Source organism: Crocodylus porosus, unplaced genomic scaffold (genome assembly GCF_001723895.1).
Source record: "Crocodylus porosus isolate Cpor-Errol unplaced genomic scaffold, CroPor_comp1, whole genome shotgun sequence".
In the NCBI taxonomy this organism is placed as follows: Eukaryota; Metazoa; Chordata; order Crocodylia; family Crocodylidae; genus Crocodylus; species Crocodylus porosus.
Genome location: NW_017728942.1, coordinates 3682260 through 3694239, shown reverse-complemented (window position 1 = coordinate 3694239; position 11980 = coordinate 3682260). Strand labels below are relative to the sequence as shown.

Genomic DNA, 11980 nt, shown 5'->3' with positions numbered 1-11980 from the left:
CCCGCCCCGCCCCGCCCCGCCCGGGTGTGCGCGCGCATGTGTGTGACTCCGTGGGTAGGTGTGTGCGTGTGTGAGACTTCATGGGGGGTGAGTTAATGGGGCGGGCGTGTCTGTGAGACTTCATGGAGGGGGGGGTGTGCATGTGTGTGTGTGATTTCATGGGCGTGTGCGCATGTGTGCGTGTGACTTCATGGGTGTGTGCCTGAGACCTCATGAGTGTGTGTGCATGTGACTTCGTGTGTGTGTGTGCACGTGACTTCATGGGTGTGCGTGTGATTTCATGGTTGTGTGTGTGTGTGACTTCATGGGTGTGCATGCGTGTGTACGTGTGGCTTCATTGTGCGTGTGGCTTCATGGGTGTGTGTCTGAGACCTCATCACTGTGTGTGTGCATGTGGCTTCATGCATGTGTGTGTGCGTGTATGTGTGACTTCATGGGTGTGCTTGTGACTTGATGGATGTGTGTGTGTGATTTCATGGTTGTGTGTGTGACTTCATGCGGGGGGGATGTGTGACTTTATGGGTGCGTGTGTGTGTGGCTTCACGGTGTGTGTGACCCCCCACTTCATGGAGCTCCTGGTGCGTGCCCCAGCGTGGAGGTGACTGTCCCGGCAGGGACCGGGCCCGGGCCTTTCCCCTCTTCTTTCTGCAGTACAAGGAGGGCCTGGCAGGTCGGGTTCTCGGCGGAGCAGTGCCGGGGCTCCTCCCTGGATCAGGTCATCGATCCTAGAGGAGTGGGGCTGGGAGGGACCTGCAGGGGTCACGCCTACCCCTGGGGCAGGAACATCCCTGTGCAGACCTCCCTGTGCACACCCACACTCTAACCTCTACACGTGACGACCGGCAGCCCTGACACAAGGCAGACCGCCCTCACACCTGAACTTGCCGCAGGGAAAGCATGGGGACCCCGGCAGCCAGCGTCCTGCTTCTATGACATGTTGTCAGTCTACGCTCAAGAGACCCCGGAGAGAAGGCCATCCCCCCTGCTACAGGGGAAGGTGAAACCCCCCACAGTCTGCACTGATCTGGCCATAGGGTAAAATTCCTTCCTGACCCCATACATGTGATCGGTCTGACCCTGAGCGGAGGGGCAGGACCCTCTAGCCAGGAGCCTCCGGCTTTGGTCCCAGCAGGAGCGCTGGCACACCCCAGCCAAAGTCCCCAGCCTTTACTGCAGCCAACACCCAGCGCCTCTGAGGGAGGCTTAAAAACATCATGTCACCTCCAAGAGTCACCGGTGGCTGGAAATCCAGCGGAGTTCTGGTGTTTCAAGAGACTGATACACAGGTCCTCACCAGTGACAAGGTTTCTGCTGCCAGAGTGGCTGGACAAGATGGTGCAACGGCTCCCACGGGACCTCGTGCTCTCTGAAGTAAGGCCCGAGGGCGGCAGTAACACGTCTCCGAGTTGTGTGTTGTGCCCGTGCAGGTGATGTTACACTCTAATGCAGACATGGCACTTCCAGCTGAGCTGCAAAAATAAACGTGTATTAAGCCTCCTTCCATCTAACCAGCTATATTTCTTACGAGCTAGGAAAGCAACCAAAAGAGACATATGCTTGCTGCCCTTTCTGGGGTGACATAGCTGTGACGTGCCCAGGGGTCAACATATGTGCCCCACATCAGGGCTCAACGTATGTGCCCCACATCAAACATGTTGAATGCACCAAGGCTTTCAGTTCTGAGAAGGCACACTGCACTTGATTACCCGTATTGTTGTGTGTCTGGTCTGTGGCCCTCTTAGGGGCTTCAGGCATAGTTTGGGACCCCTTTGTATCAGGCACTGGACAAGCAGAGCAAAAACCCCACAGTTTCCTTTCACTCAGAAGAACTTACCGTGTCCCTGACATTTTTAAAGACTGGCCAGCAAAGTCAGGTAAACAATCCAGTTCTTTATACATTAAGCTACAAACATAATAAGGAAAAAAGGAAACAAAAACACCATCTCGTCATATAGTTGAATGAACCTTCGGGCTCAGTGCAGCAATTTGTTATATGCAGGTGATTCCCAAAATATCGTTGACTTTTACAGATAACTGCAGCAGCGAGGTGAAGGGTAGGGAATATTGCAGGATTCGTGTCTGACTTCAGCCATTTCCAGACCTTTTGTGATCACACACAGTATTTCTCAGGAGTGGGAGAGAGGGGAAATTTTGCATATTGCACAGCCCAAACTGTAAGCTGTATATGAACATTTAACTTATCTGAATGTTAAGCTTTGGATGCAAATATTTTCCTCCTCATTCCTTACTTAGCCATCCTTCCTCTCTTTCCTATGGTGGTATGTTTGTAATGCTGTGTGCATACACTGCCCTATACAATAGGAGAACTGTGTCTAGCAAACAGGAGGTTTCCTGCTGGGAAGGGCTTCTAGTACAAGCCACACGTGCCAGAACCACACAGGGCTACCCAGAATGAAACAATACTGAAATGGCGTGATGGGCAGTGCAGGGTGCACCGCAGAACAGATGGGTTTCAAGGAGTCTCTTGAAGGAAGAGAGTCAGGGAGCTTTGCATACATTAAAGGAGCATCTGCTTCAGGCATAATGGGCAGGGCACACACTGCCAGGGTTTCATTCTTTATGTAGTCCTTGCTCCATAAATCTGTCTCTTTCTGAGAACCTAGAATATAAACAGTTTTCAGGAGTTCTACTGCATATCTTTACCAGCTCTTCTGGTACTGCTACAGAACATCTGGCAAAGGAAATAAATCTTTGTCTATCTACACAGAAGAATTTACCATGCTAGAAGACAGAATCGCCCTCTACAATTTGGCTGACTTTATGGGTGTGGCACCAAACTGCATTATTATCTTGTTATTAAACTTTGCCACAGCCATGCAAACACACAGGCCCTGATCCTGATCTAGCTGTGTTCAGTTATGCTTCTGAACACCAGGTTGTCAGTAACATCTCATTCATATTTAATCCTGGTTTATAACTTTTGCTTTTGTCCTGTACATTGAAAGACTTTCCTTGAACTTGTGAAGCATTACTAGCTGTTAGCAGTACAGGTACCAAGCGGGGAAGCTTGAAATTATATTCACTGCAGTGAGTGAAATATCTACTGAATGTAAATAAGACAGACTCATTTCTCTGGTTTGTCTTAGGCACGATCGTCTTCCCTGTGAATATAAGTCAGTTCCTACACCTCTGTTGGCTTTGTAACACTTTATGTAGACAGATCCAAGGTTAGGCAGTAATTTCTGTTTCTCTGAGATTTACAAAAAGACCTCAGATTTGGCTTGCTGCTTTGATGTAATATGAATGTTGGCATTTCCACACGTGTCCCTTATAATCATGCAGCTCTCTAACTTCTTCCTAAACATACAAATGAGACCAAGATGTTATTAGATACATACCAAACATGTGATCACTTGATGTAGTCGCTACATAATTGCAGCTAACTTTTTATGTTCATAGTTTTTCTGATAAAGATATTGGCAATGCCTTAAAATGATCTACACGTAAATTCTGATTAAAATTCACAGAATTTATGGACTATTTTAATGGGCTATTTTTCCTTTTTCAGACCAATTTTTTTTTTTTTTTAATTACAGACATCTCTAGAACTAAATATTCCTCTGGGTTTTATAGGAAAATTGTGCTCTGTGATGAGTGATACTTCAGTAATATTATACGTACTCCATAATAACAAATAAGTGCTATGCTTTTCAAAAAGGTCTATGATTTACTGTACTGACATTTCTATTAGTGTTGTCTACCTCTGGCACAGATTTGGTCATATGTCAATACAGATGATTTATAGATATTAATTTAACAGCTAGATTGAGTCACTCTTGGTATGAGCTCAAATGTCATCTCCCTAGGGTGATATAATTAACAGAATTTTCTAGAAGGCAAAAAGGTATACAAACCTATAACGGTGTTTCCTTTTTTTAAAATCAAAGAAACGCGGTCACATAGACAATGTAAAGAATATCAAATGGCTTTAAAGTTAAGATCTCACATCTGATGCTACGTACGTTTATGCTGTCTTTGGGAATGTAGCAGGGCTATGGTGATCACAGACCTGCGTCTACATGTGGTGCTGTAGCAACAGCTCTTGACTACTGCGCAGTAGCTTCGCATGGCAGGAAGCATGATATAATGCAACTGTGCAGTAGTCACGAGGTACTGCCCAATAGGGCTGTGCGAAACGGCAGCCTTATGTTTCGACCGGCATTTCGGCGTTTCGACGGAACAGTGTTCCGTTTCAAATTTTGTTTCGATTTGAAAGAGCTCCGTTCCATCCAAACAGGAGATCGGTGCGGGGCTTCCAGGTTCTGGGGCCCTGCACCTCTACCTGCTGACAGGCAAAACTCGTGTCATGGGTGCTTGTGGGACTGTGTCTGTCTTGGGACATGGCGGGGGGAACTACTGCAGGCCTAGGGGTGGGCTACCTGGATTTTTGTCATTAAACTATCAGGGATCATTATTTATCTTAAGTAAAAATAAAGGAAGTTGTAAAGAGAGAGCCGGATACATTGAAAACCCAGCGTGAAATTCTGGATTCATTATGTAAAATTCAGTTTCCATGGGGTCAGATTTCTTGATATGGTTGTTTAATTTGACTTAGAAATAGTCTTCCTCTTTGTACTGGAGAAATACATTTATAATCAAGTGCTTCATCAAGCAACATAAGAATATCTTTAATAAGATCTATTTTTTAAATTCTTTCAGCGAACCTTAATAACAATAACAACCACAATAATATTACCTAGTTGTTATATAAGACTCCTCTTCCATAATTTTCCAAGAGAGTCAAGGAGATTATTTCTGTTTTACAGAGAAGTGCAAAGTGACCAGAGATTGTGCCAGAAATAGAATATAGGTATTGTAAGTCCCAGGCCACTTCTTCAGCCCCAATGCCAAACTGTCTTCTCACTCATTTCCCAAGCAAGAGTTGCTTTCGTCTACTTTTTTTGCATCAATGGACTCGAAATAACTTTCACACAGTGTCTTCCTCAGTTTCACAGTGTTTCTTGTCTTTTAACTAGTGCTTATCTTTTAACTTGAACATTTTCAACCTGTTCCTCAGTTTGAATGATTTTGTGAGGATGGATACATAGTTAATCCACATTTATTTTGATAGTCCATAATCATCATTAACCATGTTCCCAGTCAAATTAGAATGATGTTTGCAGAATGAGGAAAGCCCAGAGGTCTTTTTTTTCCTTTGTTTCATGTAAATGCATGGCAGCAAATTTATTTTGCATTTTATAAAGCTTTTCATTTGCTAATAATTTAGGAATTGAGAATCTGATCAGTCCAACATATAATGCCTTATAATGAACAAGTAATAGTTCCTGCAAATAAGTGGGATATGATTACATATGCATGATGTAGGCTGTATCTTTTATTACCATTACAGATGTTAAACTATGTGTGATGAATATAATGAGGGAAACTGGGAACTGATCATGAGCCTCATTCAGAAAAGAAGGCAAGACAGAGTCTCTGTAGCATAGTAAATTAGGAGCGTGGGTATTTTTTAAGAGGGTTAAGTGCCCCTGTTTTTCACGTTAGAGTGTGCAGGTTCCAATATGACTTAGGTTATGAAGAAAGCGGGGGAAAAAAGAGCAGTGGGGGTGGTGTAATTAGGATAGTGGGAGAGTTACACAGTCCCTGTTGCTAAGGAAATATTCACCAATTCACTGAGGGTGAAATTTGTCTCTGTACAGCACATGATGCAAGGCCTGTGTAATGAATGGGGGAAATCTGGCTGTGTACAATTTATGAATTCTGGTTAATGTTATGAAGTGCAATATCAGTCCGTGGCTCTGTGTGTGTGGAATCTAGCAATTGCTGTCAGGGCTGTATCACATATCTCCCAGACTAGGAACAGTGGGAGGGTATTCGAGCTCGACAGTTTCCATTCAAGTGGAATTGGAAACACCTTGGCTTGGGAGGATGTGATGGCTGCAACCCAGGGAATCCAGTTCAGTCAAATTTGCCTTCAGGAGCAGGGATTTGGAGAACGGAAAATACTCAAACAGAATAGCAAAACAATTGCATCTAAAAATATTTTTGCTTCTCTTGGTTCCAAGCAGGTACCTGGCTGGAGGGTTTTGGAGTCAAGAAGGAATCCCCCACTCAGTCAGGAGCACTGTTGGTTTTGGTGTTTGTTAGCCTTCCTCTGTAGCACAGGGGGTTACCTACCTTTTAGGTAAAATATGCTCAATTTCCCAGCTATCATAGTGGCAAAGACAGGGGCTGGATTAAGGTTGGGGGTTCCTCTACCCTGCTTTCTCCCCATGGATTATTGTAGATTTTATTGTATTATTAGGTGCTTGGTGATGTGTAGCACAGGCCCTGTGGACCATTCTGGACAGGTATGTGTTGGATGGTTGCTTGAGTTGCAGGAAACTGGACTTAGTGACCCTGGAAAGGTGCAGAGCAAATCATAGATACAGAAAGGTTAAGCAGGAAAGAAACATCCCTATAATAGAAGCGATTCAGGGATGTTTGTCCCAGGACCTTAATAAATTAATTACTCCTGCCACAGGTGTGCTGCTAGACTGGCAGGTACAGACTATATTGTGAAGACAAAATAAAAGTGCACATGCATTGACATCAGCAGATTTAATAGAAAATAACTTTAGATTCACAGTGGGGTCCCAACTAACCATGGGACCAAGCTGAGGAAATAGAAAACTAACTGAGCAGGAGAGTCTGTGTGCTTTGGAGAAGCCAGGCATGGGAGCTAAAGCACCTTGTATTTAGGTAAAGATTCTGAGAGCAGCCCAAAGGTATTTAAAGAGTGGCAGACCAGAAAATGTGTTGGTAATTTGACAAAATCATTTTATTTGTATATACCTGAACCTTTTCAAATAGGAACCCATTCTATATGCTTGTTTCCTCCAATTACCAGCCTTCGCTGAACCATAAACCTCGATGCCCATAAGATCGGAGCTGTGGGAAACAGTGTGCTTAAGCAACGGAGAGTCTGGTACCTGAGGGCAGCTGGGCTGTAGGGTCCATTTCAGTGAAGGGGAAATGAGTGTGTACTCTGAAAGTTTGCCGCAGAGGCACACTGAACCTGAAAAAACAGCAGCCTAGAGAGTGCCAAAGCAGCAGGGGCTCTACTAGAGCTGTGGCCATAAATACTCCTATGGATGACACATGGATGGGCCTTCTTGCTGGTCTATTGCAGGGGGGTGAATTTCTCTTTGAGCAGAGTTTTCATCAGTCCCATGTAGTTAAAATTAAGGGAAAAGCACCAGAGTATTGCACCAGTTGCAAGTTATGCAAGTGGGTGGGACGAAATGTCAGCTTTATTGAGTAGGAAGTCATTTGTACTGGGGAGGAAAGCTAGTCCCTGCTGCTGTCTCCTTTCTGCTTTATTGGTGTGATAGGGGAGAAGGTTTAGGTTCCTTTTATGTGTGAAGATCCCCTGTAGCATTTTAATGATGAGTAGCTCTTTCATTTGGAGGGTGTGATGATATATAGTCACTTTGTGCGTATGTGAGTGAGAATCAGTCTTAGGGGCTCTGGCTATGTGTGGAATTGATAACCCTAGCAAAGCAAAGGAAATGATTTCTTTATCCACAGAACAGAACAAGCATAGGCAATGCCAGTGCAAATTTCCTCCCACTCTATCTCACCTCAGACCTGGAGGGCAGTTCAGACTCCACATCCAGTCCGATCTTCATTTCTCCAATGTTGGCCAGTGCGTTAAGCATTATTGTCAGCTGTGGAATTGCTTGATGATCCAGATATTTTATCAAGACCCATTTCAAGTAAGACAGAAGACAGGCTAATTTAATCAAAGATGCATAAGCTTTCATAAGCAGCAGACTTCTACCTGACTTGAGACTAATGTGGCTAACTCCTTCCCATTTTGTGTAAGCCAACAAGGAGCCACCTACTGATATCTTTCAGTCTCTGTTAATATGGGCTACTTTGAAGCAACAGCCATGAAGTAAGTGGCTCTAAATCCCTCTTTTTGATGCCCAGAAGCATCTAGTCATCTACACCAGGAACAGGTTTTTAGAGTTAATTTTAATGACCTTTCTTGGTAGCCACCATGACATCCGTGAAGAAATTTCCATTTTCCGCCTGTGGCTTAAGATAATTTGCTGTGATTTTCAGAAAGTTTTATTCAGATCTAATTTGGCCTTTTAGCTAAGATTTCAACGTCCTATTTTGCTGTTTGGTTCAACCACATCTTCAAATATGATCTTTAGATCTTCGAATCAGGAGAAAAGCAAACAACTGTACTCAGTGTTTCTGAAGGGAGGAAGTTATTCAACCCAACAAAACTTAGATGTTGTTGGTCCACATGTATAACACATGAAAGTGATGCAAAGTAATACTGCTCCGTGAAACTTTTTGAGTATCCATTGCTGTTGCAGCCCAGAGCTGTTCCGATCCAGCTCAACATGCTGTGGAGGGGCTGGCTGGGGCATGAGGGTGTTTCAGTGTGGGACTAGGTGGCAGGCAGCCCCTACACTGAAGCACCCTCATGTCCCAGTCAGCCCCATTGGTGTCAACATGCGTATTGCTGCACAGTGAAAAACTCCACTCTAGCTTAGTACTTGTGTTTACAAGTATTAACCTATGGTGGAGTTAATTAGTTTACTTCATCCTAATAGCACTGCACATGCAGATCCTGAGATGTTTACTGCAGAGCTAATTAGGCAACTGCAGTAAATGCCTCGTGTAGACATGCCCACTGTGTGACAACCTAATGAGGTTGTGGTCAAACTGTTCAGCACCATACAACATGACAGACTTAGAAAATGGGCAGACGAAAACCTGATGGCCTTCAACACTGAAAAATGCAAGGTACTCCACCCTGGGAAGAAAAACCCGTGGCATGCTTACAGGCTCGGCAGTGCTACGCTTGCCGAGAGCCACGGCCAAAAGGGACTTGGGGGGTCATGACTGACCGCAAAATGAATATGAGCCACCAATGTGATGTTGCAGCTGGCAAAGTGAGCAAAGCTCTGGCTTGCATCCATCGATGCTTCCCTAGCAAATCCTAGGATGTCATCCTCCCACTGTACTCGGCCTTGGTGAGGCTACAGCTGGAGTAGTGTCCAATTCTGGTCTCCACAATTTATAAAGGATGTGGAGAAGCTTGAGAGAGTTCAGAGGAGAGCCACGCGCATGATCAGAGGTCAGGAAAACAGACCTTACGATGACAGGCTGAGCGCCATGGGGCTCTTCAGCCTGGAAAAGCGCAGGCTCAGGGGGGACCTGGTGGCCACCTATAAGTATACAAGGGGTGTCCCCCAGGATCTGGGGGAACGCCTGTTTACCACAGCACCCCAGGGGATGACAAAATTGAACCGTCACAAACTCCACCAAGATCATTTCAGGCTGGACATAAGGAAGAACTTCTTTATTGTCCGAGCCCCCAAGGCCTGGAACAGACGGCCACCAGAGGTGGTGCAAGCACTTATTCTGGACTCCTTTCAGACTCAGTTGGACATTTATCTTGCTGGCATCCTATGACCCCAGCTGACTTCCTGCCCCCGGGGCAGGGGCTGGACTCGATGATCCTCCAGGGTCCCTTCCAGCCCTAATGTCTATGAAATGTATGAAACATGCTGTCTTCCCCTGTGGGTTAAGAGTGTCTGACATGTGTGGCTAAATATTATCAATAGTCAGCGTGTTAGCTCACATTTTTCTGAGGTCAGTGGACATTGCTCCTATGGCTTTAAGTTGGCGACATTGCAACTGTGGAAGATATTACTTAAAACTGTGCCAAAGGTAAATAATACTGCCAACCTGTATTCTCTTGTACATGCTTTGATTAACGAGCATACCTCTCAGCTTTTGTATATCCACTCGGGGTGTAGCCCTGTAAGTTATGATGTTATAGGCCATCAAGAAATAATCCTACCATGAGCTTCATCCTAGCTCTAAAGAATTTGATTCTGAGAAATCACCCCAAAAATTAAGACCGATAAAACTACTTCCTACATTTTTTCCTATTCTCTTACAAGTGCAGGATTTTACCTATTTAATATAAGTAATAGATGATAAAATGGTTATTATTGCCTTTCTTCAGAAGGTACCGTAAAAGCTCACAAATTTATTTAGGTGGCACAAAACTGCTGTGAGGTAGATGTGGTAGATATTATTACAAATGGGGAGACTGAGGCAGGGAGGAGGCAATAACTCGGGCATGCTCGTGAAAACCAGGAGTCCTCACTTCCATCCTCATGTTCTGTTCCTACATTAAACTAACTACAAAAATTTCCATTTCCGGATCATGTCATTTGTATTCTTACAAGTAACGGTGTTCTACTTAGCTAGGAAACATTTCAGGACCAAATCTCAGTTTGCCTGAATGTTTATAAACAATGTCAGCTTTTGTTAGCACTGACCTAGTTCGCTAATGATATTTTTGGAGTTCGAGACACACACCAGCATACAATGGCTTACTACAAAACCAGTCATAAGAACTAGATTTCATTTGATGCTCCTGTTGACTAGAGGCTGTAGCACAGATACCAGTCCTACAAGACAGGGTGGTCCCTTCTGCCTCTGTAGAATAATGGCAACCCGATTCACCTGCTTCACCCCTTGTGTTGTCATTTGCATCTGCAGAAAGGGAGTGCAAAGCGACGATTGTGTTACACTTTCTATGCTCTCCTTGTAACAGGAGTAAGCATGGGGCATTTAGCCTGCATGATTTTAAGGCTCGCTAATTGTAGAAAATATGATTCCATTATTGTTGGGTTATGAATGAAAGTTAGAAAGAAGAAAAGCCCGTGGTTCTCAATGGGCACGTCTACATGAGACATTTACTCTGGAGTTGCATATTTAGCTGTGCAGTAAACGTCTCACTATCTACATGTACAGTGCTATTAGGATGGGGCAAACTAATTAACTCTGCTGCAGGTTAGTACTTGTAAACTCAAGTACTACCCTACAGTGGGTTTTTTTACTCCACAGCAACACACGTGTAGACACTGACCAGGGTGGCTGGGGCACGAGGGTGCTTCAGTGCAGGGACTGCCTGCCAGCTAGCCCCATACTGAAGCCCTTTTGTGCCCCAGCCAGCCCCTCCACAGCACAATGAGCCAGGACAGAGCAGCCCCAGGCCCCCTGCCAGCTAGGAAGGCTCCAACGTGGCTCAACATGCTGTGGTGGTCCCAGGCACATATTCAAACACGGTTCCCCAGAGGAATAAATTCAGGTGTGTACGAGCCGGAGTTTATATGTTAATTGTATGTGTAGATGTGCCCAGTGTGTTTCACACCAGGGCCCCATTTCCACATGTGGGAGCCCTTTGTCCAGTCTAACGCAGGAAACAATGGAGGTTGGTACAGCCGTTAGGGCCTTGACTCCACGATGGCTTTTTATGTCTCCAAAATGTGGTTTCCATTACTGTCTTCAAAAGACCATTCCACAAGCAAATAAATATCATGTGTGGACTTCCTTTTTTATAGGTCCAAACAGAGAGGAGGGATCATTCAAATGAATACATGAAGAAACACTGTAATGAAGATTAGTAACTGAGGTATGATTCATCCATTTGCTTAACATGTACATCTTTAAAAATTGTCTGAACCATAATTAGTTCTGACAGTCAGACCTTTCAAAAGGTCCAGGAAAACTATAGAGAAACATTTAAGAGAATCAGTCTCTGAGATAATTTTACTTATTTAAAAAGCTGCAGGAAATACTGAGTTTGAGAGGAAATTGTTCCTATAAAATGTTCTAAAATGTCAGCACTAACCGGTGTAATTTAAAAAAAATTAGGAAGTAAAGGATGTGGGGGAAAAGACCCTGCTGGCTTTAGAGAACATTTAGGAGGCTGTTGCATATCTGTTAGCAAAAAGAGAGGGGCCTGGTAATGCGATTCTATGAAAAAGAATTTGTAACAAGAACTCAAGTGCATCAATTAGCTGAAATCTGTGACGTCCATCTGGGACTTCACTGTAAGCACATCTGGCCTGTAAACTGTGGAAAAGCAATAAACATTTGTAGGACACATCATCTAGCCCTCTTCAAGACTTGGCTG

At 44.4% G+C, this 11980-nt stretch overlaps 1 protein-coding gene across 1 annotated transcript in view; it reads right to left on the bottom strand.

Moving 5' to 3' along the window:
* Positions 1-7682, bottom strand: part of FAM210B (family with sequence similarity 210 member B) — a 25399-nt gene extending 17717 nt beyond the window's left edge. The window contains exon 1 of the mRNA XM_019548083.1: positions 7605-7682. Within this exon, the coding sequence (XP_019403628.1) occupies positions 7605-7682 (78 nt within the window). The remainder of the gene's footprint in view (positions 1-7604) is intronic.
* Positions 7683-11980: the final 4298 nt, after the last annotated feature.